This window comes from Centroberyx gerrardi, chromosome 19 (genome assembly GCF_048128805.1).
Source record: "Centroberyx gerrardi isolate f3 chromosome 19, fCenGer3.hap1.cur.20231027, whole genome shotgun sequence".
NCBI lineage: Eukaryota > Metazoa > Chordata > Actinopteri > Beryciformes > Berycidae > Centroberyx > Centroberyx gerrardi.
The window spans coordinates 14,142,150-14,168,625 of NC_136015.1; the positions used below are offsets into that span (position 1 = coordinate 14,142,150).

Genomic DNA, 26,476 nt, shown 5'->3' on the forward strand with positions numbered 1-26,476 from the left:
GTACCTTAGAGATGTGACAAGCATCAATAGGTGCGAGCTGGCTTTTCCCATATGCTGTCTATCATAAAGTCAATCATTACCAATGTACAGGATTTGACGTTGCAATGTAGATATTTACAGTGTAGCAGCAGCAGTTGAGCTACAGGTGAGAAACAGTGATTGGCTGCCGAAATCTATGCATGAACTATTGCCACCGCAACCCTGACCTGGATAAACGTAAATTGTAAAAAGAGCACATGTGAGGAACATGTGTAACTGATTCATTGGGGAGTAACTGATTACATGTAATGGGATTCCAGTGATCTGATCACAAAAAATTCAAAATAATAATGATCAGGCCATGGATCATTTTGAAAAGAAAAAACAAAGAACAGATACTTTACCCTTCCTGAAATCAGGGTTAATCATAGCTGTAGATGATAATGCTCATCTGGAATGAATTGTCTACTTAACTTATTATTCTCTATATTTTAGATGTAAATTAATCCAATAGTACATGTATCACTTGACCGAACAGGAGTAATCCAATGAATTATGTTACAAGCAAGGGGGTTCAAGGGATTATGTCACAGAATAGAGTATCACTGAGCTAGTCCAACTTGCACCAACTAGGCTTTTGAAATTTCCTCCAGTACAGAGTGGAGATTTGGTAGGCTGCATGGCTGACTAGCAGCCACAGCACTCTTCCCCATACATCTCTCCCTCCCTGCTGCTGTCAGTGTCCTTGGAGTTCATTTAATGGCACTGATGCCTGACAGGCAGTAAGAGATAAGGTGAGAGAGGGGGAGAGAGACAACAACTGTTCTCATCCAGAAAGAAGAGAGTCAGGGAGGGAGAATTGAACTGTACTAAGAGGGGTTGGGAGAGACAGGGAGAGATAAAGACAGAGTGCTGTTGACAATACTAATCAATAATGTGCCTCCCCCCCTTTTCCAAACTTTCTAATCACAGTCCAGCGGAGCTTGTCATTTCTCATCAACACAAAAAGCCTCTTTGTACCACAGACTGTGCTACATCCAACCCTTTTGCACCGTGACAATGACAAATATGACATGTTGACCTCTCAGTGCATGAATCACCTGGGTCACGACAAGAAAAAGACATTAGCAGGGAAAGCGAGGACTAAAAGCATGCCAGGTATTTGTTCCACTCACATTACCAGGTCACAGAAAAACATAGCTGCCCTTCCCCTTCCCACCCATCTCTTATCTGTAACCTCTCGTCTATCCAAATGTGTGTGACTAGGGGAAGGGCTCCAGTCAGTGTTGTGTCTGAAACCTCCTACTGCTCAGCAGGAGTTCACCCAAAAACCATGAATTTCAATGACCAAAACAACAAACATCTGTATGTATTGTGTGAAGTTCTGAAACAGTTTAGTCAAAGTCAAAGCTGTGATTGAACAGAAACAGGCCCTCAGTGACGTTTTGTTTTAAAAAAACAACTTTATTAATACTTTTTCTCTCTTGTTCAAAGCATAATATATAAAAGGATTTAATCCTAAGAGTTATTTCTATATTTTACAGAGGATAGTGGCTTTTGCTTCAGAAAACAGAAACAAATCGCTACTGGTACAATGTGAAAAAATAATAAAAGTCCTTCCCCTGCAGTGACTGAGCTGAACCGAGTCAGCGTTAAAGAAATAAAGAAAATTATTCCTCTTCTTACCAGAACAACAACAAAAAAAGTCTGTGCAAAGAATACAGAATCAATAAACAAGGAGTTGCTGCTACATTAAGGCCAAACCCCCTACGGACAATTGGAAAAACTTCCTTGGTAAAGTGACGATGTAGATAATTTTGCTATTTTTTTCTATTCTTCCAAATAAAATAGAAACTGAAAAAATGAAAAAGCTTTTCAAAAAGCAAGCTAGTATTGCACCGACAGATCTCCTAGTACCCTTTAAAAATAACCAGAAGGACCCCAGAGAAGACATTTATAACTGAGGTTTTTCAGAGGAAACAACTGCCGCTGAGCAATTACATAAATCTTTCTTGTAAAAATAATATAATAATAATAATAATAATAATAATAATAATAATAATAATAATAATAATAATAATAAGCAAAGATTTCAGTAGATAACCTCTTGGTTACATGTCTAGTAGGAAAATAAGAGCTTTCTGTGCTCTCCAATTTCCGGGTTTCTGTTGGTATGGAGATAAGAATGCGGAGTAGAGGCGCAGCAGTCTGTGAAACCGGGCTTGTTGTTTTGGAAAGTGGCAGTTAATCTTCAAGACCCGTTTCGAGGTAAGGAGGGTGGAGGGAGTGTCAGCCAGACATTTCTCTTCCACGGTCACAGTTCTGGTGGGCTTATAGAACTTCCTGGGACTTTTGGGGACACCCCCGCCCCCCCCCATCCACCCAGAGATCTACACATGAATGGGACAACGGTGGCCTTATCGCCTCTTGTGTAATCAGTATGCAGTGCTATACCCAGAGCAGTGCTCCTTAGCCTCTAGAGACCTCCTCATTGGCATGGAAAACATGGAACACAAAAAACAAACAAGCAGAAATAAAAAAAAAAAAAAAATGCATTTCACTCCATTACATCATAAAACTAAGTCCTCAAATCAAATAGACAAGCTTTAAAATGGCAGGAAACTTTAAAAATGCAAAAAAAAATAATTTACTCCATCCATTATGTACAGTGTTTAGCTATTCTCCTAAAACACAGAATTTCCTTATATGGTACATGTTTTGTGGGGCTAGGAGCCTGATATGGAGCAAAGAGAAAAACAACCAAAACACAAATCAAAGCACAAAAACAAAAGAAATAGTGTTTCTACTGCGTATCAGGTCAACTGATGCAATAACTTAATTAAGAAATACAATAAGAGGCTAATGTAAAATAATGTCGTGGCAGGGAATTTCCAATGATTAAAAAACAAAACAGAAAACTGTGACATTGTGACACCACGGTCTTAAATGGTAATCGATCAAATAAATCAAATACTAACAGCCAACCAGACGAGCTGAAAGTCCGACGAGATGAAGGGAAATAACTAATGAAACACAAACATTAGGTGAGGGAGTGATTTCCGGTGCGTCAACCTTGGTGTGTGCTCAGGAGTTTCTTTAGGTTTGGTAGTTCATGAAGTCCAGGCAGAAAACGCAGACGGAGAAGGCTGCGTTCTCCAAATGATTTTCCTCTTCAAAACATCGATCTGGCTGGTTTAGCTTTAAGTGGTTCATACTGGAGTTTGGTGGGTTTCGGGGGGGGGGGGGGGGGGGGGGAGTAGTCTTTATGTGTGGTAGATCTTGTGCTCGTACTCGGTGGTGGAGCAGGTGTGAGGAGCGGCCATGCCTCTGTGGATGGGCGGAGGGCTGCTGCTGCGGTGGTGGTGGTTGTCGGTCAGCGTCAGGTTGAGCAGGCTGGTGCAGGTGGGCAGGTAGACGTGCTGCACGTGCTCCACCTCCGACCGGCACACAGGACACGACTGGGGGAGAAGAACACAAGAGAAAGGTATTTGAGCATTTTTGCTGATGAGGTTACAGAGTGATCCATTACGTTTTAAGCAAACTTGGAGTTGGTAGTAAACTAAATCTTAATTGGACTCTATCCATTTATTAATACTGTACATCCATTACTCTTTGGCAATCTGACCAACATGCCTATCCAGAGTCTCTTGTGGAATGATTCATGTCATCACCAACACTGAGAAAATATGACCTCACACCTATTAAGACACATCTCAAACGTTTCATGGCCACAAAGCCCAAATACATTACAGTCTTAAATGCAGCCTCGTACTGCATGAAAGGCTGGCTTACAAAGTACAAATTACCATAATGATTCCTTCAGCCCCACAGCTAGCTGCACAGCTACTCCACAAGCCCCTGCTCGCCACATGACAATCCATGTGTAGCCAGCACATTACATAAAAGCATGACGCGGCAAAGCCTGGGTAGGAGCAGAGAGGGGCCAGCTAGGGGGATATGGAACCATTATCATATTTCAGATAGAATATAGAGCTATGGAAACCTGCCCTCTCATCAAATGGGCCAGGCAGAGGAGCGCTGACTGCCATTTAGACAATTAATTAAACATCAGTAAGGTCATCTGACAAATATCAGTGTTAGGATTGAAGGACAGTGAGACAAATGTCTTCTGGGGAGGAGAGGGCAAGCTGATGATATAAGATATAAAGGGAAGAGGCTTGAGGAGGCAGGCAGAGACTTAATGCACAGTCTACCATTCGCTTTCAAAAAATTGTATTACTCTACACTTCTCTCCATTTCTTGGATAGCTTAGCGAGTTGAGATAAGGTCAAAATTGATTCCACATTCATGGTGAAAGCAGTGGATCCTTTCCCCTCTCTGTCTCAGTTTCTTCTCACTCATACACATGTAGTTAATGTAGCCGTGTCACGTTTCCTAGTTGAGTTAATGGAAGGGAGATTTGCCTGGCTGCTATAATCCCCTCAAAATACACACACACACACACACACACACACACACACCATCTGCCTCCACAAAGTTGGGCAACATTTAGCTGATTAAGTGGGGGGGACAATCAGGTTAGCAGAGAGTGTAAGCAAAGCCCTGGATGGCTGTTTAAAGGACCATAAAGGGATGAGAAGTTGGAACTATTAAACTTTGAATAAAGTAGAATTTAAGAGCTTTTGATACAGCAGCAAACTCAAAGTCAGTTGAGGTGAAGGACCAAACAAAACAAGACTTTGTTTGGTTTTCGTATGATTGTCCTCTTATCTAACCCAGTTTACTTTTACAAAGTACTGCTTATGAGGTAGTGATGACATCTCACCTGGAGCTGACTTGCGCAGGTCTGGCAGCACACCATATGGCCGCAGGGGCAGAACGCGGCGTCGATCTCCTCCTCGCAGCACAGCATGCACAACAGCGCCTCTCTCAGCTTCTGCAGCCTCTCTTGCAGGGCCCGGCTCTGCTGGCAGCTGCCGCAGTCCAGCCCCTCGTCCTGCTGGTTGTCCCTGCTCGGGGAGCGCGAGGGGGGCGTGCGTTCCCCGCTGCCGGAGCGAGCCACCAGGTCCACGATGCCTGCATTGTAGAGGGCGCGTCGGGCGTGGTCGTACACCTCCTTGGAGGTACGTCGGATGTCGAAAACGTATTTCTTGCCTAGGTTGATGTTCTCGTTGAGAAAGAGCGAGGCCAGGTGGCCCTTGAAGTCGCGGCTGTACTGCATCATCACTGCGTTGGTTACCGTGTCACACCTGGGGAGGGAAAGAGACGGGTGTCAATCACCACAATCAGAGCTGAGATATTTGTAACAGAGATGTCACATTTTGGCTGTCAATGGGATCATAATACATAGGCATAAATGTATTTTACAGCTACAGGAATTTTCTCATCTCTGCTTTCATTACAAAATCCTTCAGTAAACTTTGAGGAGGGTATGTTTGTGTTAATTTAATAATTTAATATCCACGCTACACTGTTTATTCAGAGAACGTCTGTAGCTCCCCCTGTTCTGATGACACATTCCCCACTGTGGGCAATACTGTATACTTGCATCTGAGTAAGCGGGATGAAGACATGCCTGCAAAAAAAAATCTGCGGACTCTGAGCTAAAACCCATCCCTGAAACAAAAGGAGAGGGCCGTCTTTTGTACCTTTGTGGCTATTGTGACTGACTGAGAACAATTTCATAGCTCAGCCATTTGAATTGTCCCTGCTCACTGCAAATTGCCGACACGTACACATATTTCTCTAGGGTAAGGAAAAACAGCATCCATTTTTTTTGAAGATTGCCCTGTTCAATCTATGCTTTCATCAATATTGCTTCAGGCCAAGGACATGGGACTGTTGTATGTGGTTATGTGTCTCACTTTGCATGCGTTTGTACCACGGAAGGGTAAAAAAGGACCTGAAGCACACTTAGTAAATGTGTATGAGTGTGGTTGGGAGAATGCATATTCAGCAAGCACTCCATGCCAAACAGAGCAGAACCAGTGTTTAGAGAACACATTTTAGGTCAGGTTTTTCCCCCTCTCACTCTAAATCTACTAGTCTTTAGTGGCGGAGAGTCAACAACCCATTGCTCGGGGCATTATCACGACACGCTACAGTGGCCAGGAACTGCTCTTCGAAAGCAGCACAGATTGGTGAATGATTGACAAACAGCTAGGCCTATATCCAGGAGCGCCGACAGGCACCTCCACAACATTAGCATGACAAACTGGAGCTCTGATTTTACAAAATCAGAGCCAGTTTTCCAAATTCATTTCAATGAGCTGTAGTCTTCAGTAACAAAGGATTGTATACAGTGTGTTGTGAAGCTTGCCTAATCAAGAACCATAAAGGAGCAAGCAATGATGTCAGCACTGACTTTGTTTGCGTATGCTCTACAACTGATTTTCAACTGGGACGGTGCAAAGCGATTGACAGGATAGATTCTGCAAAAATCTGTAGGTTCAGATCGCAAGTGAGTAAGTGATCTGGGTTTAAATATGACATCAGACTCTCGTCCTGTGCCCTCACCTGTAGAAGGCGTGGGTCTCTGTGATGGCCCGGTACAGGCCGCTGGCTGCCCGGTTACTGATGAGCTTGAACAAAAGCACCACGCTGTCACTGGTGTCCTTGGTCACAGTCAGGTACACACTCTTCCCTGACTGGGTGGCAATCTGGATGATGGGATAGCTTATTCTAAGAAAAAAAAAGAGAAGGAAACGGTTATAAACTGTATCCTGTCAAAGTCACTTCCTCACAGAGTAAGACATGCAGTTCCCCAAAACAAAAGCATCTGAACTTGTGACTTGCTGATATCTAATGCACACAGTCTTAACTTGTCTCTGCTGCATGTTCAAGAATTTTGCTAATGACATTAACCATAAGACACAAGTCTACAGTATATCATAAATGTATAATTGATGCACCATCAACTTTGAAGATACATAGGCCTATTAGTAGATGTATAGAGGTGTGTATATACCTGTTGACTAAGCTGAAGTCCTCCTTGCAGACGGCGATGCCCTCAGGCCCAACCCCTATGGCCAGCCGCTGGCCTTCGGCGTCGCGGGCCCAGTGCCACTCCACACCGTAGTGCTCCAGAGAGGAGATGAGCTGCAGGGCCTGGTACTCCACGGAGCCCTGGCTCAAACCCTCCAGGGCCTTGTGTCTGGAGATGATGCTGCAGGAGGAACACGGCCAAGGGGAGAGGAGGGGAGAGAGACAGACAATCGTTTCAGTTTATTCAGTTCTCTTTCTCAATCTGGAAACGGCATTGTATGACATGAGCCTTATGAATACATGAAATAAGGTTAATCATACACAGGTTCTTATATCAAGGAGCACCCACTGAGACAGGTCTATTATATAAAGCAGACTGAGTGCAACAACACTGAACATTTCGGAGTGTGTTGTAACTGTCAAGCTTGAGCATACCCTCCGGTGTAAAGCCCTGATGTTAAATCACTACTATTCTGACAACTCTACTTGTAAGATCAATGCTCAGGCAGCAGAGCTGGATATTTCCTTTTCCCCGTGAAGGCTGCTGAATTGTACAGACCCTGAATTGGTGGTATTTCTATACCAGAGTAGGGAGATTGTTATTTGCAATTCATGGACAGGAAAAGAAAAGTGTTGAGAGAAATGGCTGTTGGATCCACATCTGTGCACACACACACACACACACTGTGTATGTAGGTGCAGCAGTGAACAGCAGTGCCCGCTGGCCCGATACAACACATGGAGGAGGGGTTTATTAATATAGCAGGTTTGGCAGATGGGGGATGATAATGTATAATTTAAGAGCCACAGCATTTGAGGAATAGAGGTCTCCCAGTGCCTCTTGCACCACAAACAAATGGCTCCAGAAAGCCACTCTGAAGGCAGCAGCAAGGAAATGGAGACACTGCATTAATTCTTGAATAAATTCCCCAACTATGGTGGATGGGACAGGCAATTCTGTGGAGACCGTTTGTTGGAGATGGGAGTGAGAGAGGGGGAATTCGGTATTTGTGCTTGTTTGTCAACTCTTCTCTTCTGTGCCTCTGCCCCCAACATTTCACCATAAATCATCTCTTCATCCCCTAATCTGACAAAAAATTTTAAAAAACAGGCAAACAAATACTTATTTGTGAGCAGCTTTCGTGTTATTATGCTGTCCTGAAGTTCAGAGTGCTTACTGAACTGTACAAGTATCAGAGCCGTATTAACACCACAGTTTCCAGCTTCCAGCCACTAAAACTGTCAATTAAGTAAATTTTTTCCACATACATTTTTAGGCAGTACAAGCTAAGTGAAACAAATGGACCATCATCAAATCTCCATGTTCTAACCACTTCAATATGACTGAATGATGTAATGCTTTTTGACACCCCAGCAGCAACAGTCAAGCTGTAATTAAAACTCATTAGTGCTTCTGCAGAGCCATGGCTCTCATTCAATGATGAGAATTTGATACATCACAGACATTATCCATCAGCACCAGTAGCCATATTTTTAAACCAACAAAAGCAAACACTGGTATTAGCATGCTAATTAACAAAAAAAACATTCACCTCAATGAAAAACAAGCAAGAGGCCATCAATAAAAAAAGGAGGCCTATTATACTGTATTTCAGCGTCTTTGCTAACAACGCTGTTTTTATCCATATTAGCTTGGTTGAGCTGGGTTGATTAGTATTGTGCGTATCGAGTGTGTGATGAAAATGCCAGAGTGTAGCAGGGGTAAACAAAGCTGATGGCTGTGGCCTCATGACCCGGGACAAACACTGGAGTGGTTTGGCTTGGCCTTACTCCCAAAGCTACCGCTGCCCCCTGTTCTCCCACTTCTTTCTCCATTCCACTGTTCCCTCTCTCCCTTATCTCTCTTTCCCCTCTGATGCCAAGGTTTTCCAAACTTGACTATTTAAAAGACTGTATATTTGTTTGTTGGGCACTTTCATAAACAGTTGTGGTGGTGTGCTTTCAGGTGATGTATTATTTTCACAATCAAATTATTTGGACTATACAAATACAAGCCCATTACTTGCTCAAGTGTTCCAGATTTAGGTTAATCTGAAGAGTCAATCATTTGCTCATCTCCCAGTTGCTGGTTTATCGGCTCAACTGCCTTAACAGTAGCCTAGTTTTCTCAGACTGCACATGGCAGTACAGGGAATCATTTATTTATCTGGGTTTAGTATTAACCAGTGGATAACTATCTGCAGGTATGTGGGATGGGTTGCAAAGCCAGAATCAAACCCGGAAATTTTACCAGCCAACGTGATAAACATTGTAGGCTACATTGTAGTCTTTGACTTTTCAATAGTGGATCTCTAATCCAGGATGGTTGGTAATCTCTGGAGTCCTCATTTGGGAGAGGACTGCCATTAAAATATCTTTCAGATTATTTTGCACAACTGATGGCATTAAGAAAGGGCTGTTGCCATATATTTCCTGTGAGTTTAACTACTATTTAACACCAACTCCAATTCCCAGTTATATGACCAATGCAATGGGACCCATGTTCTCCAACTCAAAGACTTTGCAGCAGTGAAATTTCCACTGAGTCATGCAATGGCCAAACAGGTTTGGTTCAGAGTGAGAAAAACATTCAAGATGAACAGTGGGAGGTTTTCTTTCTGTCAGAGGAACTCAGCAAGCACATGCTATCTGCTGTCCTGTCAGCTGCTCCGTTTGGCTGACGAGTGTGTGTGTGTGCTAGCTGTAAAACAGCCTGACACTGTGTCTGTGTGTGTGTGTGTGTGTGTCACTTTGGGTAAAGAAGATACACTGGCAAAAACATGTATAAAAATAAAATAAATAAGTAAGATAAGTACTACCCAGTATAAAATGTATTTTCTGGTCTCTAGATTTTATTAAAATTCACCTTTCACTCAAGGTTGGACACCAGCTACTATTATATACCATCGTTGGCAGATTGCCATGACCCAGTATTGACTTTTCATCATGTCTTCATGGAGTGGACTCTTACCTCTCTTAGAGGTAACGATGGTGCGGAGCTTCAAAAAAGCTGACGCAAATAAAGGTTAACTATTGGTTTCTATGATGGTCAAATGGTCAGAGCAATTATGTAAGCATTTTTAAAGCAACTGCAAGACTAATGATATGGGACATACAACAGTAGATACACAGGAGAGGAGGTTATGGTGGGATTCAAGCCTACATCAGTCCAAGTGCTTAAGATCCTCTTAATCTCCTGACACACCAATTAAATATTAGTGTATTTATGCTGGTACTAGGCCATGATTGATAAGTCATTATTGTAGTAACTCAGACCTCATCTGTGTAGATTATGATAGTTTTATAATAATAATCCAATTACATTTCCCTATCTGCCTGCACAGCCTGAGACTTTATCAAGGATGGATCGCTATCGCTCGATCAAATGAGAAACAGCATAATTGCGTTTTATCAGGGCAAATTTGTGGTTTAAAACCAGCTAATAAAACATGTCAAGGTTATCACCTTTAGTACAGGTGAGGTGTGGTCCAAGACGGCCAAAATCTCACATTAGACTAGAGAGGTAGAAAAAAAAAAAAGTGAGCAAGGTATTGAACCCTTAATTGCTCCAGCAGTGCTACACTGCAGGGCATCCCGTTCTGCCGTCTCCAAAGAAACTCATATGGGTAGGGAATTATGCGAGTGTGTGTTTGTCTTGGAGGGCTATGCAAAAGGACAAATTCCAGTTAACTTGCGTAAACTGCCCAAATAACGCAATACTACTAGTAATGGTCTCAAGTCAGTGCGAGGTTTTCACTACAGTTAGATTTAGAGAGAGCAAATGATCCCAGACCTGCACTTGGGGAGGCAAAACAATGAATAACTCCTCTGTCTTGTTTATTGGCTAAAAAAAATACACATATCAATTTTTGCTCCTCTTGAACCTAATGTGTGTCCTTTGGAAGATGCCGTACCTGTTGATAGTGGCAGGGCTGGGCTCCTCACCACACAGCTCTGAGTACCAGTACTTGGCTGTGTTTTGGTTGTAGTCGCCGAACTCGGCCTGCGCCAGGAGCGAGCTCAGCTCCTCTGCTTGCTCCGAGCCCATGCGCAGGTGACCGCTGTGGAGGTCCTCCTTCACATGCATGAAGAAGACGTGTCTGGAGACAGGAAGGAGAAAATGGAACAATGGTCAAATGGGAAATCAAATAATTGCTGTTGTTATCTAGAGAAAGGCTTTGGTGAACAGAATTCAGTTGAATTAATAAAACCAGCCAACATATGTCTTCTCATCTAATCCAAGTGTGCTTTCTACCATTGTGTGCAATCTACCTCAAGCACGTTCCTATTTGAGATAGGGCCTATTTACAATCTGCAAATTACTTTTTCCATGTGTGATGGGTGAGGCGCCAGGAGGTGAGCAGTGCACACAGGCTGGAGCAGGTGGTTGTCATAAGGCTAGGATTTCACCACAGACAGCAGGTGTGTGTGTGTGTGTGCGTGCGTGCGTGCGTCAGGAGAAAAAGCAACAACAAAAAAAAGCACCATTTGTTCAATGGCTCACTTTCTCTTCCTCTCACACACACACACACCAAAACAGACTCGCTTCTTGTTTTAAGTGGACATTCAAAAGCAGAAGTAGAGAAAGGGAGAGAGAGAGAGAGAGAAGTTAGGAGTGGATGGCAGTTTTTCCCAGCGTAGCAGTTTGACTTTTACCCTGGTGACTGACTGAACTCTTTGCAGCCTCTTATCATTCAGAAGCTACGTGTGTGTATGTACGAGTATATGGGTGTGTGAGTGTGTATGTGTATGCATTTGAGGACGGATTTGTAAGACAGCAGTAGGGGGTTGTGTGTATGTGAGAACAGTAGCAGTGTGCATCTATTGGGCAACAGATCCTGCCTCTATATGACTACTTATTTGTGACCCCTGCCGTGTGCTGTCAAGCGATAAGGCCCACAGTGTCGCAACATGGAGGGGGTCTGTGTGCGATAATGGCACTTAGCCTGAGCGATAATGGCCAGACCTCTGTCTGCGTTTCTCGCTCCATGGCTCATTGTCAAAAATGCTGTTCAATAACCCCATAATCAATGCAATACGCCCATGTAAAGTCACCACTAATCTTGTTCTGCCTGACAAAGGGGACTTTTATCAAACCACACTCCTTGTTCAAAATGCTTGTTTTGGTGTCCAAGTTGAGGTGGGGATTAGGCTTGTTTGTCTGGTGACGGTTGAGAAAACAGTTAAAGATCAATGCTAGTCAAAAACAACAAACGTCATTGTTCGGCCTGAGCGATTAGGTTAGGACATTGGGCTCTGGTGCAGCCAACGAAAACAAGAAAATTCTCTCAAGAAATAAGTCATGGCAGGTCCTTTCCATTGTTTTGACCAGAGGATCTGAGGAATTCTTTCCTTCTTGCTAACAGCAGGAGACAAGACGTCAAAAGGAGTAACATCCTGATTGAATCAATCCTAACATCATGAACGATGGTGAACTGAGGTAACCTAAACCTACCATTGCCTGGGATGTCTTTTCAGATCTAAATAGATATGGGAAAACAAGGAATTGAGCAGTACAGAGTGCAACTTATAACCCAGTACACTCCCATATACATAGATGTGGGATGTAAGGTGATACAAAGAAGGAGGTTTGCAGTTCATTAAACAATGACTGTAAGGAGGACAGCGGGTTCTCTCTTTGTAACCTATGGCACAGTAACTATAAGAAGATTGTAAGGCATCAGCCTGCTCCCCATCACCTGCTACTGCAACGCAGTACCACAAACCAGTTAGGTGGCTCTCCACTGGACAGTGCTGTTTGGTTAACTCTTCTCCTGATTGGTCTGCCTGTTGTTTACCAGGCATCTTCATTTCTCCACCATTTCAGCACAACTTCTTTCCTTTGCTATCATAGTCTCTTTTGTCCCCATGTCTCCTTCTGAAGATTTCTTTTTCCCCTCTTTTGCGCCAGAGCTTCATACCCCAATTTCTGTCCTCTCTCCCTTCTACGCTCCTTCACTCCCTACAGGCATGTAGTTGTGCTCAGATAGTTGTGCTCAGATGAGAGCCAGTCAGCTGCAGAGGGGCAACTCCCTAGTTTTTCCCCTCTTCACACATAACCTAGATAGCCAACACAGCTGTCTCCATACATGCAGTGACCTAATGTAACCCCACCATCACTCACTGTATAGTCCATAGACATGGGCCTTACTTATACCAATGAAAAAATGGACTTTTAGCATCTAGTATTGAAGAGAGGTCTAGCCAGAGAGCCATTTAATGTATAAACAACAGGAATATGGCTTTGGCCCACTACATCCAGATGTGGCAGACTAAAAGCAGACTAAGCCAGATTCTTGTCTATTATTTGTGCTGAAAAAACTCCCATGGGCTATAGCTCTCTTTGAAGGCAGATGTGAAGAGAGAGATTTTTCATTTGTGCAAATCAGGTCATACTGTGACTTAAGGGTATTTGAGGGGGGTGGGAGGGACACTTTGGCTCACAGGCGGGATATGGTAGCACTTATCCCCCCTTTGTTAAATTTATATAAACCCTTTGTGTTTTGTTTATATAGAAACTACATCTTCCTGTGATGTCTTGTGGGTATTACAGGGGGCATGGGAACAAGCTGGGGTTGCATTTCCTCTGTCATCTTACGGGAGTGGAAACCAGGCTCTTGAGGGAGCAGCACACACCAGGTGGCACAACACTCACACACGTGTGTACTGTAACCGCCGCAATATGCAACAACACCGACACACCTCATCCAAGAGAAACAGGCACTGCACTTCATAAGAGCAACAGCAGCAGCAAAAGCAGCTGTGAGCAACTTAAAACAAAGAAAGTCTACACCACCCCTGATAAAGCCAGACCATAACAACAGAAGCCCCATAGCTGGCTAGCCTCAGTCATAACAAACAGCGCTTTGATATGGTGTCAAACATCCCATTCCCCCCTACACACACACACACAAACACGGTGCTCTATTGTGTCAGGCCCAGCAGGCGTCATGTGACGGAGCGCTGCTAGTTAGCTACCTGCCTGACACAAACAATAGGCCCAACCTGTCTGGGAGGTTACTACAGGGCGCCGGCTAGGGGTAACTATAGGGCACGCTGCAAAGGTTACTCTAGTGTAGTGTGCAGGTGGGGATTTAATAAGGTTAATGTAGGTCACTGTGCCATCGAGCAAGGCATGTAATCCTTTCAAATCTTCTAAAAGCACATCTTCCAGCCTGTCATGAGTTGGGGTATTGTGACACTATGATGGCAAACTCAACACGTGGTCACACTTGTGCAGCAAAATAATGAGCTTAACATTAGTGCCACGTCACTAAACCATCTGACACAACATGGACAGTGAATGTTGCAGTCAGCCACTGGCCTGCCGAGCGTGACATCTGACCCCGTGCACTCCCTGCTCCACGGTGCCCACACGTGTGTAAACGGACGTACGTGTTTAGCTGGGTTCCAGCCTAAATGCCGATCATCATTTGGGAGAACGGACTTCTAACAAGCCTTTCAATAGAATAGGCCACAATTGTGCGTAGAGGTTACAAGTGGTCACAGGCCAGCACCGGGGGTAACTGCAGTTCACAGGCCTACTGACAGCTCCCCCTGCCTCAGCGCCCCAAGGCTGGAATGAGAGGCATCTGCTCTGCACTCTGCCATGCCCCACTTTAATACGACTAATATTGGCTATACACAGCTGTTCCACAATCAAAAGGTAACTTCTCCAACACCAGCTGCGGAGTGAGCAAACACTGAGCTAGCACTGAAAGCTTATCGCAGTAACTCTCCTGCTTGATAACAACTGCTATGAGCAACCGCATGAGTAAAGAGGAGAAAGTAATGAACTGCACACATGACCTCAAACACAGAACGGTTATTCTTTCAGCTGTTTACTTCTTTAAAGCCCTAGTCATGAGTCTTTCCAGTTAGACAGCTAACCCAGGATTAGGATACCCAGGTGGTGTGATGCCCCCTCTGCACCTGTCAAGGTCCATCCTAAACCCTGCTGGGAGAATAAAAAGAGCACAGGAGAAGCACAGCAGTGTACAAACCCAGGAACAATCACTCACGACGTGGCCCTTTGAGACCGATTGGTTGAGATGGTCTCGCACAGACGATGAATCTCAAAAACCCCGGCCCCAATTCTTTGTGTGTTCGCCTTTTCGAAATGTTTCCTGAGCGGGTGAAGCTTTTGAAAGGATGTGACAAGCCTTAGGAAGACTGCCAGGAAAGCGAGTCCCTCTCCCTTTACAGATGGGAAGTGACTGGATAGGTCTGGACATGCTTTCTCAAAAGATGTTATTCTTTTCCGAACCCATCAGGTTTACAAAAGGTGACAAGACAAGGGACAACAACGGATAAACAAGCACCATGCGCAGCCAACTGGACATGCTGGCATCTTGAGGCATGAAGGCAGCCATCGCCCATGACATGAGTTGTTCTATGCTACAATTTCTATCATGCTAATAAGAAGAGAGGACAGATGGGTGAGAAGGCTTTGCAGTTGCGTGATGTAGGGAGCGTAAGCCGGTGTGACTGTCAGCTTCTCAAGACAGTGACTTGGCCGGACAGATTCACAGAACCTGTACCTAAATCTGTCGGCTGCTGGGGGGGGGGGGGGGGGGATGCCAGGCTGCATCAGGCTCACACTCCAGGAGGTGTTATCAGCGGACGGACCTCTCCTCTGGATGCATCAGCCCATTTGCTTCACCATGTGAAAGTAGCAACACACATTACCAGTCAGCCACATTCGCACATACACCATTAGGGAGGCACCCGCAAACTGTACTTAAAACACTGCATCCATCGTCAGTGCCCCCTAACTGACATACCAGATAGACAGACTGAACACTAGGGAGTCTGTCCTGGGACCACAGCCTCCTGGCCTATTTTACTGTATTATACTCTATCCGCCTCATCATTCCTTTCTCCTTCGTAGAGATAACCCACAATCAAAGTCTTAAGAGGCTTAGTCATTTACAGTCGTAATACCCTCACCCCGGTGAATGCCTTCAGAGCGCAGGGAGAAATGAGCGCACTTCAAATAGGTGGTTGTGGTTGTGGGGGAGGGAGAGGTCATCTGGTGTGCTGCGGGAATGTTTGAACACTTGATTGCATGGCTGGAATAATTCAATTAAAGCAGGCCTGAACCCTGAGAGAGAAAGTCTGGAAATGGGTCACTGGCAGCACAGCTGAGTTAGGGGGGGCGGGGGTGAGACAAGTTGAGTTGATTTCACCCGATTTCCTTCACCCACTCTTTTAAGCATTTCATTAAAAAACACCCGTCTCTCCTAAAGCCCAGTGTTTGTGGATTTTCAAAACAACTCATCGCTGACAAATCTAAATGTTAAGAAAGCATTTGGCACACAATTTTCATAGCAGATTAATAGCAATTTTCTATTCCCATGTGTGCTGTGGTGCCAGAGCAATAAAAGCACTGGGTAACTTTTTTTCTTCAAGTATCCAGTGGCTTATTACAAAGTCAACAAAGCTCTTCTCCTCGTTGGTCCTCCCATCTATAAAACCATTGTTTCATTTTAGTGTTTTCTGCCCTAACCAAGAGTGTATTACCCACGTAGGTCGCAGAATGTCAGCCAGTTCTCCACACAGAAGAACAAAAAGTCCCTACCAGCTGAAACCCAACACCTCTGCCTAGCGACTGCACCTCATCCAGCCAATCACCAGTAGAGTTTCAGACCTCATCGGTTGGGCTCTCAACAATGCGGTTTGTAAGTTAGTCAAATAACATTGCCAGGAGCTGTGTTCGAAGGGGTTACTGGCTGTCAATGAACTCTAGTAAACTCTGCTCACTCTCTTATCCCCGAGCCTGGGTTGAATGGAAAGTTGGAAACTAATACTCTTTCCAACCAAATGAGTGTTAATCACACAATTATGCAGACAGTAGCAATAAAATAATCCCAAACACTAAATAAAACAAAAAAACCCTTAGCTCTGTGCTGATTTCAACTGACTGAGAGCCATATAGCAATGAAACAAAGAAGCTGTTTGTATGCTAAATGCCTTGGGTTACAGGCTGGTGCGCAGTACTGGATGGTAAAATGGTGATTAAAGCCAAATACCAACCCTGGGTTCAGACACTAAACCAAAATAACAAATTCCAGCTATCATTCTTGGGCGAATGTTACGGCTCCAAACAGGAGAAACTGGGGCTGGGTTACTAGAGTGCTCATAACAGAGTTGGTAAGACAAACCAGGGGAGAAGGAAAAATCATAGGGAAAACGAAAACAACTTTTAATTGCCGACTGTGAGGCTTGCTGATATAAACTTAAAAATAGAAGATTACCCTGCTAGTTCAAAGTTATTTAGGCGACGGGATGAATTGTGTTTTTGTATACTTGAAGACCCACAGGCATTTTTATGTGATTTCCAGTTTGATCTTCTCCTGCAGCCTGCGTCAATAAGTTGCAAATGGTAACAGTTATGTGACCTGAATAAATTACCTTTTTGCGGGACATTCAGTTGGAGAGGCAATGTATGAACTCTGCCACGGTATCTCAAGGTGATGCTGCTCTCATCCCAGTTTTTGGGGAAATTAAAACTGCAATTTCCATGTAGAACAAAGCTGAACCATGCAGAGTATAAGGCGGGGTCAAGTTAGTCCTCTTTCTTCGTGCATGGTTAATTTCCAACCCAATTTTGCTCTGGATGTGCAAGGATTCCTCTTTAGTTAAAACTCATTTGGCTTTTGGCTGGCTTTAGAGAAAGGCTTAGCCCCAAAGGGTTAAGAATCAGGACCTCTAATAAAGCCTGTGCTAATAGCCATGTCCTTCATGGCTATCCCACATTAGCCTGATCAGAATGCTAAACGCGAGGGCTAATGAAGGGGAAACATTCGCATATTTAAAACATGGGCAAGGAACACCCCCTGGCAAGTGGTGTTTAATGATGCAGAGAACATACTGTGGGGCCTTTGGGTCAATTACTCCTAAACCAATCAAAAGCCGGTTCATCGTCGATCAGCGTCTCGTAGCCAATCAGTAACAACACATCACTTGGCATGTCATGGAAAAACAGATGAATACAAATCAGAAGTTCTTTGAGCAAGGATGTTGTTGAGAGCTGCTTTTCTATTCCATTGGCATGAAATAAGAAAACGCTGAAGCCAAGAATCTGGGCTGCTGGAAGCCTCTTTCAGTGCACACCCAACTCCATCTCAACCCACTGGAAGGTTTGAAGGGCCCTGCTTTGGTCTTTGTTCAAAATAGCACTTCAGGTGTCCAAAATAGAAATGGAGAGAGGAAGGAGGAAGCCACCCCAATAGCCAACTTTATGCATTAGGAAATACTGCCATGTTTTTTTTTTGTGTTGTTTTTTTTTTTTAAAAGCAAGCCGGGAAATGCCAGATTAAAAAAAAATAAATAAAAAGAGCCAGGAGACACGGGGAATGAGATTAAAGAAAAAAAGGATTTTTGATGCAGGGGACGCATCAGGCTGAATTGAGCCCATGCAAACCAAAAAGAGAGATGGCCTGCGCTTTCATGGAAAGCTTTCTGAGGGTGCCTGTATTGGGAAGATTTACCAAAAGTTATACAGGGATTGCATTATTGATCTTAGGAGGTTAAATCCTCCTACAGCACAGTTTCCTGTGAGCAGCCACTGCTCATTTTGGGATTGACGCCTATTCTATAATTACCCAGAAAATATGGATGCAAGCCTGGATAGTAAACAGACACATTTTCCGGCTCTTTGATAAAACCTATAAACTTGCAGTCTGCCAAACAAGGTGCCAGCCAGCACCCTCCAAAGAGGAAAATACATTAGCACAAAGCATCCAAATAGTCAGCTGTGTGTGCGCACACTCCATTGACCTGGCGGGCTTTACGTGGCCAGAGGCAGCAGAGTACACAGCAGCTTATATAAGCAGCTTGCTGAGCTCTGTGTGCGCTCAGTCCACTGTGGGTTATGTAATAAGGCCTATAAGAAGGGTGCAGAGACAGAGGGGCCCACCCCTCAGCTGAGCTGAGAGTTACAGTGCCAAGGAGCCCCCTTCGCCGCCTGCCCTCTGTGTGTGTCAATACCCTGCTGAGAACATTTCACACCAACTTGCATACATCGTTACGTACTTTGCAGTCTGTGTGGTTATACAGCGGGTGTGTGCGTAGTGGCTATAGGTGGGTGTCAATAACTGGTTAATTCCTTCACCGACTGACATCCCCTTTAAAACACTCACTTGCCAAGAACAGTCTGTTCCTTATGGGTCTGTGTGTGAGAACTTTTTGGAGGGCCAGATATGCGGTGGTTGTCTTAGGCAACACTGACAGTGCAGCGCTTGTATGAGACGAGCTGATAGATTCTAAATAGAGAAAACACGTGCAGCATGGCAGATATGGAAAAGCAATGAACCTCCTGGAGTGCATCTTGGACACACATCCCAGAACTTTTTAGGAAGATGTTCCCCCCGCAGTGAAATTGGCATACGTGTGTGACAGAAAATGTGTGTAATAGACGAAGGCTGTCTGCGTTACGTGCTTCAGAGTAAGTGTGCCGGCTTGCCTGCCTGGGAGCATGTTTGCAGTCAGTACATGACGTGTAGAGGCCGCGGCAGCCTAAGTAGGGCAAAGGTGACAGCACAAAGAGCTAGGGAAAGGGGAGCCTGCCGGGTTGCCGTAGTGGCAGCCATGTCATTCTGAAACAAAGACTTTTTTTTCTTCCCACTGGTGGGACACAGGCGTCTGGGTCAGCACTGAGTCACAAAAAAACAGTGTCAGAAAGGGTAACGAGAGCAGATTCTTATTATGAAAACTCATCCTCCATCTGTGTCATTATGTGGACGTTTCACCCTTTCATTACTAATATAAGAAACAGGAAAGAAAAGAAAGCTGCAAGCACAAATAAGAGCTACGCTTGTATTTTCAAGGCGGGTTAAAAAAAACAAAAACTCTTCACTGCCTGTGACGAAGAAAAGATATACATGACATTCATCCAGAGAAAAGTCATCACTTTGACCCTTGAAGAGGCAATATAACAATTTCACAGCGCTATGTGTTGGTCCCCAAAATTCCACTGCTGGGCACAGTCAGCATTTGGCCCTCCTCTCTCAAATGGATGCCAATGTTAGCTCCCCCACCACTTAAATGATATTACATCTGAGCAGATGGATGGACGGGATGAATGCCGCGCCGAAATTAAACTCGTGAGTTGACAGCACGGTGGCTTGTGTCATGTGCGGCTTTTTATTAGCAACAACCCCACATCCCTGTGCCTGCCATCTCACATCTTTATCTCACCTTTTTCACAACCCCATGACCCCCCCACCCCCTCCGATGCCAGCCATCTGTTGATGACCCCTGCTAATCTAGTGGAGGTCACAGCGCTGGCAGCCAAGTGTCCTCTGCACTAAAGCTCTGTCGCCTTTCTCCACTTTCCTCGGCACAGACGACCAAAAGAGGGCCAGGGTGGGGAGGAGAGGGGAGAAAGAGTGGGAATGAGATGGATGGAGAGAAAGTGTGAGGGAGGAATGAGGGCACTTTAAATCCAATAGCGGTAAAAAAGACGGTAAGACAGAAAAAAAAAAGTTGAAATCTCTAAACACTTTGGCTGTGAATCTTTTCAAAAGTCATGCCAATAACGCACATTGGACGGAGGAAGAAGGGAGCGAGTGAGCGAGCGAGAAACAGCTGAAGGTTAGAGAGTGGGTGAACGGGAAAGCAACTGAGAGCATGCTGGAATGCCAGACAGACAAATCCTGGCCAAGGCAGATACATCTCAGTTTAATGAACAGCTCTAAGTGGCATGCTGTGTGTGAGAGAGGGGGCGAGAGCAGTGTAGAGCGGAGCTTAAGAAGACACCCGACAGATTTCCCCTCAAAGCATGCCCTCATATGCCTCCCCTCCCTTCCCCTCCCCTTCTGAGGCTCCAGGCCCGCAGTATCAAACTCTCGTGGCACCGCCTGGGGTGGATACAACCATCCGATGATATTACACCGGATACTGTGTGTAAAGCAGTTTTTTTCGGACAGGTTCTGAGGGCTGCAAATGCACTCGCTATTTATAACTTCAAACGACAAGGGGCTGGGGAATACTGAGTCAGGATCCAGACTTGTCAAGGCTCGTTACCTTGTTCTGACTGGAGGGTTTGTATTTTAAGAATCCGGTGAAGAAGAGACGGGGGGGGGGGGGGGGGGGGGTGTAGTTGACTCTAAAGATGTAATTTGCTATATCAAGTCTTTATCATTGGCTATTGTATAAAACAGGATTGTGAAGGAAAAGAAAACTAGCATATTTTTAGTCACTTTGCGATTAAAGAAAGTGCCTTTTTATGGCTGTGAAAATACTATACTGTACAAAGTCCACATGAGATTCAAATGCCCACACAATGAAGCTATCAAAAACACCGGGGAAAACTAACTCCATAACAATGACTCATAACAGAAGAAAAAAAAACAGTGAGCAAAAAAACCCCTCAGCTAACCTCATCGCACAATTTCCAAACAGCATCTGCAAAAAAGTCAAGCTGTGGGACATGCTTTTGTTCAGACAAAAACGGTAACAAACAATAGAAACAAAAAAAGCACAACAAAAGTTATTTTGACCACCAGGCCGGAGTTGAATGGGTGCAGCGGGGGAGGTCGAGCTGGTTGGCCTCGGAGGGCAGGCTGTCGCTGGCTACAGAGGGGGCAGAGAGGGACCCTGGGGGCAGGCGCAGAGCAGCACACAGCCCTCGAGCCGCCGGATCACATTTCCTGTCTAGCGCTCCACCAAAATGACCTATAGTAACCCCGGCAGGGCTTGAGGAAGAGGTTACTACAGGGCGTTCCACTGTACTGGAAACAAAAAGCTTATATTATGCACTAGCACCCATTAAGAATGGCTTTGGTTTTGCTTTTCCAGCCCCTGCTCCTCTCTGCATGCGACTTGCAATCATAAGAGAACGCAAACGGCTGACAATGGGATGTAAATTGTCGCACAAGAATATTTTAATGATGAGCACAACCTAGATTTAATCTCCCTCTTGAACTTTTTCCACAGAAAGGTGACAAGATGATGTGTGGATACTTGGTATAGTGTGTGTCATAGAGAAACGTATTAAACATTCATATCTGTATGTACGCCTGTGAGCAAATGAGATGAGTGTCATGTGGATGATCATACCGAACATACACGATGTGGCGGATCCGTGTGCATATCTATTTATGTACCATGCAAGTTGACAAACATACCTCGTCTGTTCCTGCAGAATGAGATGGGGCTCCACGAAAAACTTGACTCGCAGCCTCAGCCGACATGGGGTCACGTTATCCATCTGCTGGCAGATGCGATTCCTCAGATTGAGCCACAGGTTTTCCCCTTTGCTGCCTGAGAACTGCAGTCCAAAGTAGTCCACTTCAATTATGCCCAACTTTCTACAAACCTGGAAAGAGATGAAAGAAGTCAGGCAGGTCACGGAAGCAGGTTTTTGACAAAGCAATCCAAAAAGGGATCCCAAAACCACGTGGACATCTTTTGCATACTGATAAGTATTTTGGACATTATAAAAGCTTTACAGTTTATTTAAGGCAGCATGCTTATGGCAGTGGGGTGGCATAATGAGTAGGGGGGCCACCGCTCAACCGGAGAACCCGGGTTCAACACCCTGTGTAAGCAAGCATCTGCAAGGCTGAAATGTCCTTGAGCAAGATACAGAATCCATACCAGCTCCAGAGGCTCTGACCTGCCTATGGAGGGGGTCAGGCAACAACACAATATCCGTATGGGGATCAATAAAGTATCACATTATTATTTGGAAGCTGAGGGAAGAAGAGTGTGTGTTTGTCACTTTGTTCAAAATGATTTTTTCAACCCCACTGCTACTCACGCCGATAAAACACATCAATATTCTGTTCACAAAGCTCAAGATAGGGTGGAAATAAAATCGGAGCTTCTCCCGGGGTAAAGGAGCTCATCAAAGCTGCATCCCACGCCCCCTCCGCGGCGCGGCCATAGGGTTATTACATAACTCCTAGTCAACGTCCACAGGGAGGCCGGAGGCTGGGATAAAACCCATTCAGATCCACGGCGAGTTGGGAGTAGGCTATGCATACGAAATAGTTGTGTATAGATTTCATTAGTGGAAAAACACCCCGGGCTAGTCTTGAAAAAGTTTGCATATACTATTCATGCCAAAACAAAATGGGTGAATATAATAATCAACTTAGTTTAAAATCATGTTGCACTTTATTGAGTTGAGCAAGAACAGTGACTACTTGCAAAGGGAGACGAATGAACTAAAGTAACCTTGACAAAGCCATCTGCCTCCTACAATGCATAGGTAGGAAGCACCACCGCCAAATCATTCGGGCAGTTTTTATCAATTTAGCAAAGTTCCCTGCATGCATGTCGACTACGATTTGACATTTTTCACAGGTTTCATTGTGACAAGAAAATGTGTCATTTTTGTCTGAATGTTTCGCGCGATAGAACATTTTGTTTCCTGTGCCTCTGTGAGCAAAGCCGATGTATCGATAGTTTTTTTGTGTTTTTTTTTGCTATGCATGTTTACAGATGAAGTTCACAACGAATGCAAACACGGGCAGTGAATGCAACTTGATGAATTATTCCTCATCGGACAAGCTGAGCTCAATCACTCAATCTTTTCAGCTATCAGGGTGTCCGTGGCAGAAAGCGAGCGCGAGCCAATCCATATTAAGTTTAGTTGTGGAGATGTCAAAGTTTCGCATGATAAGCAAAGCACCGCTGTCCTGTCTGGGCATGACAATACGTTTTAAAAAGGCACCAAATCAACAAAACGTGATGTGTATTCCACCACACCACATCCTACCTTATTCAGACAGTCTTCACCATTCGCCTTCGCATCAACTTCCACTTCCATCACCACCGAATCCGGACGAGTAACGTGGCAAAGCATTTTGGCTGTGTATTCTTTTAATCTTTGGTGTACCACTCTTTAAAAATAATAAAACAAATCTCGGTAGCCTTCAGTAAAACCCCCCTACATCCAGCCTTCTTCACTTTCTTAGCCCTCTCACTCTGTGTGGCGAAACAGCAGCCACCAGCTGTAGGCTATATCAATGAAATCCTGTGCAAAGCACCGCCTACTTAGAGGTATCCAACCACGGCCAGTTTAACATAGTCGTCGCAAAATCTCAGCCAATCACGAGTCCTGTTCCATGCAGACCCAGCTCCAGCTCACCTCCCGTGCCTGGACGTGTGAGGAGTTCACGGCGCCCTCATCTGGCCCGCCTGTTGCATGGACCTGAAATGGCCCTCAACTCACCTGCCCGGAATGAATCAGACATTTCAACCAACTTCAGCAGACGTTGGAGTGAGTTTAATGGTGTGTATACGGTCTGTGTGTGAATTATGTATGGGGATGCAGGTCAGAAATAGCTGTGGTAACGGGAAAGGATTCCGCCATGGCACTCTCTGTCCAAAGCATTATGAATTTTTAATGCTGGCAGTTCCATTGTTGTGTTGCCAACTCGACTCCACTTTTCCATACCTATTTCTGCTACAGTAGTCAATGCACCGACCTTAATGTACCATGTTGCTTTTCTCAAGTTCAGTAACATTATCACTTGATCATGGCAGCTGTGATCAAGGTATAAGTGAATTTCCTATCTTCCCTGTTGACATGAATTGCAATCAATTCATAATGAGATTGCTGTGATCAGATGTGTTTATGGCTAGTGGCCACTCATCTGCACACATTCATCAAAGCCTCTGACTTGAGTCAAAAATCTTAAAGTCTTAAAATGCAGTCTGGCTGCAGCTTGGGCGCCTCTCTTATGCTTGCCTTAATGATCACAGGTAAGAGATGTTTCCTTCCCTGACATATAGAGCGCCATTTAATAATTCAGTATGTTACTCAGCCCTATTTCTTCCAGAATATCTAGCCTTTTTATTTTTGATATATTATTTAGCACCTCTTCTATGTTAAAGGGCTGTAATTTTCACTAAGGGAGGCCTTTATGAAGTCTAAGTTATGTTGATTTCAAAAGTAAAAATTGTATCCTTGGCTTCTTCAGAAGACACAGCAAAAAATTGCAGGCAGACACACACACACACACACACACACACACACTCACACACACACGCACAAGCGAGGCATGGTGTTCAGCCAGCCTCTGTGTTTGTCTGCCAGGGGACATCTTAGAGGAGAGGCAGTGTGAATCTCCATACTGTGCTATTCTCCAGGCACTGCACTCCTGACGTAGCAGCAGTGATTCACATACAACAGGGCCCAGAGCCGGCTCCTGAACACATGCTTACTTATTCTCTTTGAGCATGGACATGGTGAGATGAGATTTTATTTCACATACTGTATATGTGAAGATGCATTGTGTTCAGCGTGTTTGTCTGTGTGCTTTTCTGTCCTCCTAGATGTCTTCACAGCTGGTTAACATAGAACCATAACACAAAAAAACACAATGCTCATAGGGACCATGCCACAAAAAATGATTCACTGACTTGGATTTAAATGAAGTAATTTTACAGACAGGCCTTGTTTTTGTCACCCACAATGAAATAAGGGACAGGCAATGGATTGGTGTCTGTTTGTCTATTTATCCAAACTGGTCTGATTTTTTGATTAAACTTCTGGGAATGATACAGTACATTGCCACTGAGTTCCAGCATTTACAAATTACACTTTGTCCCAAGGGGGGCACTACGCCCGTCCATCACATGGAATATCTCAAACACCAGAGGTCTGATTTTCACAAAACCGATGCATCTTGCCAATGCATTGAGCTCCAGCTCCTGTACAACTATCCAGGTCCGACACAATAAATAAGTAGAGGGTGACTTATTTATCACTGTTTGGCTCAAAGGGTGACTGCATCATTCATGGGGTACGACATGTTTACTGTTGCCTTGTTAGCGATGGAGGGGAAACTGTTTTTTATTGTGGCACAAGCGCATGAAATCCATACCATGAAACCAGGCTCAATATGTACAATTAAATGTAATTATGTTTTGTTAATGATGTGGAATCATTCCAGTGACCTTCTTTCTGTCCCAAAGACATGGCCCCCACCATACACACACACACACACACACGCACACACACACACACACACACACACACACACACACACACACACACACTCCCCCTTTCAGCTGATAAAATCTGTGGAGTCAGTTTGTGCGTGTGTATGCGCGTGCGTGGGTGGGTGTGTGATAAGGTCAGCCAGTCTGGAGTCGGCAGTGACTGGTGTCCTTTAGCCCTGAGGTGACGTAAGAAGGTGTACTGTGAGTGAACACAGGGAGCTGCGGAATGAGCAGCCGTACTTAACCATAAATGGGAAAGTAGGGAAGATAGTGAGTGACCTAACGCTCACTGTCTCTGTGGGACACTATACAGTGACAAACACACATGTACAGCCACACACATGTACACACACCTACACACACACACGCAGACACACACACGCAGACACACATACATGTACACACACATCCTCAACACACCACACAAAGCACCTGCAGGCACACACCTGGTAGTGGTGTGTGTATGTCTCTGTCTTTGTCTCTTTGTGACTCTCTCTCTCTCTCTCTCTCTCTCTCTCTCTCTCTCTCTCTCTCTCTCACAGCCCCCCACTCCCCCACACACAACACAACCTGTGACACACTGAAAAGCATC

The 26,476-nt window shown here is 44.6% G+C and overlaps 1 protein-coding gene across 1 annotated transcript; it reads right to left on the bottom strand.

Annotated features, from left to right (window-relative positions):
* Positions 1-1,444: 1,444 nt before the first annotated feature.
* mylipa (myosin regulatory light chain interacting protein a) lies at positions 1,445-23,853 on the bottom strand. The gene is made up of 7 exons (XM_071901540.2): positions 23,654-23,853; positions 22,056-22,246; positions 10,839-11,024; positions 6,908-7,105; positions 6,457-6,621; positions 4,766-5,189; positions 1,445-3,437 (listed from the first exon to the last, which is right to left on the bottom strand). Exons 1-7 carry the CDS (start codon positions 23,738-23,740, stop codon positions 3,243-3,245), a joined length of 1,446 nt encoding a protein of 481 aa, XP_071757641.2. The 5' UTR covers positions 23,741-23,853; the 3' UTR covers positions 1,445-3,242.
* Positions 23,854-26,476: the final 2,623 nt, after the last annotated feature.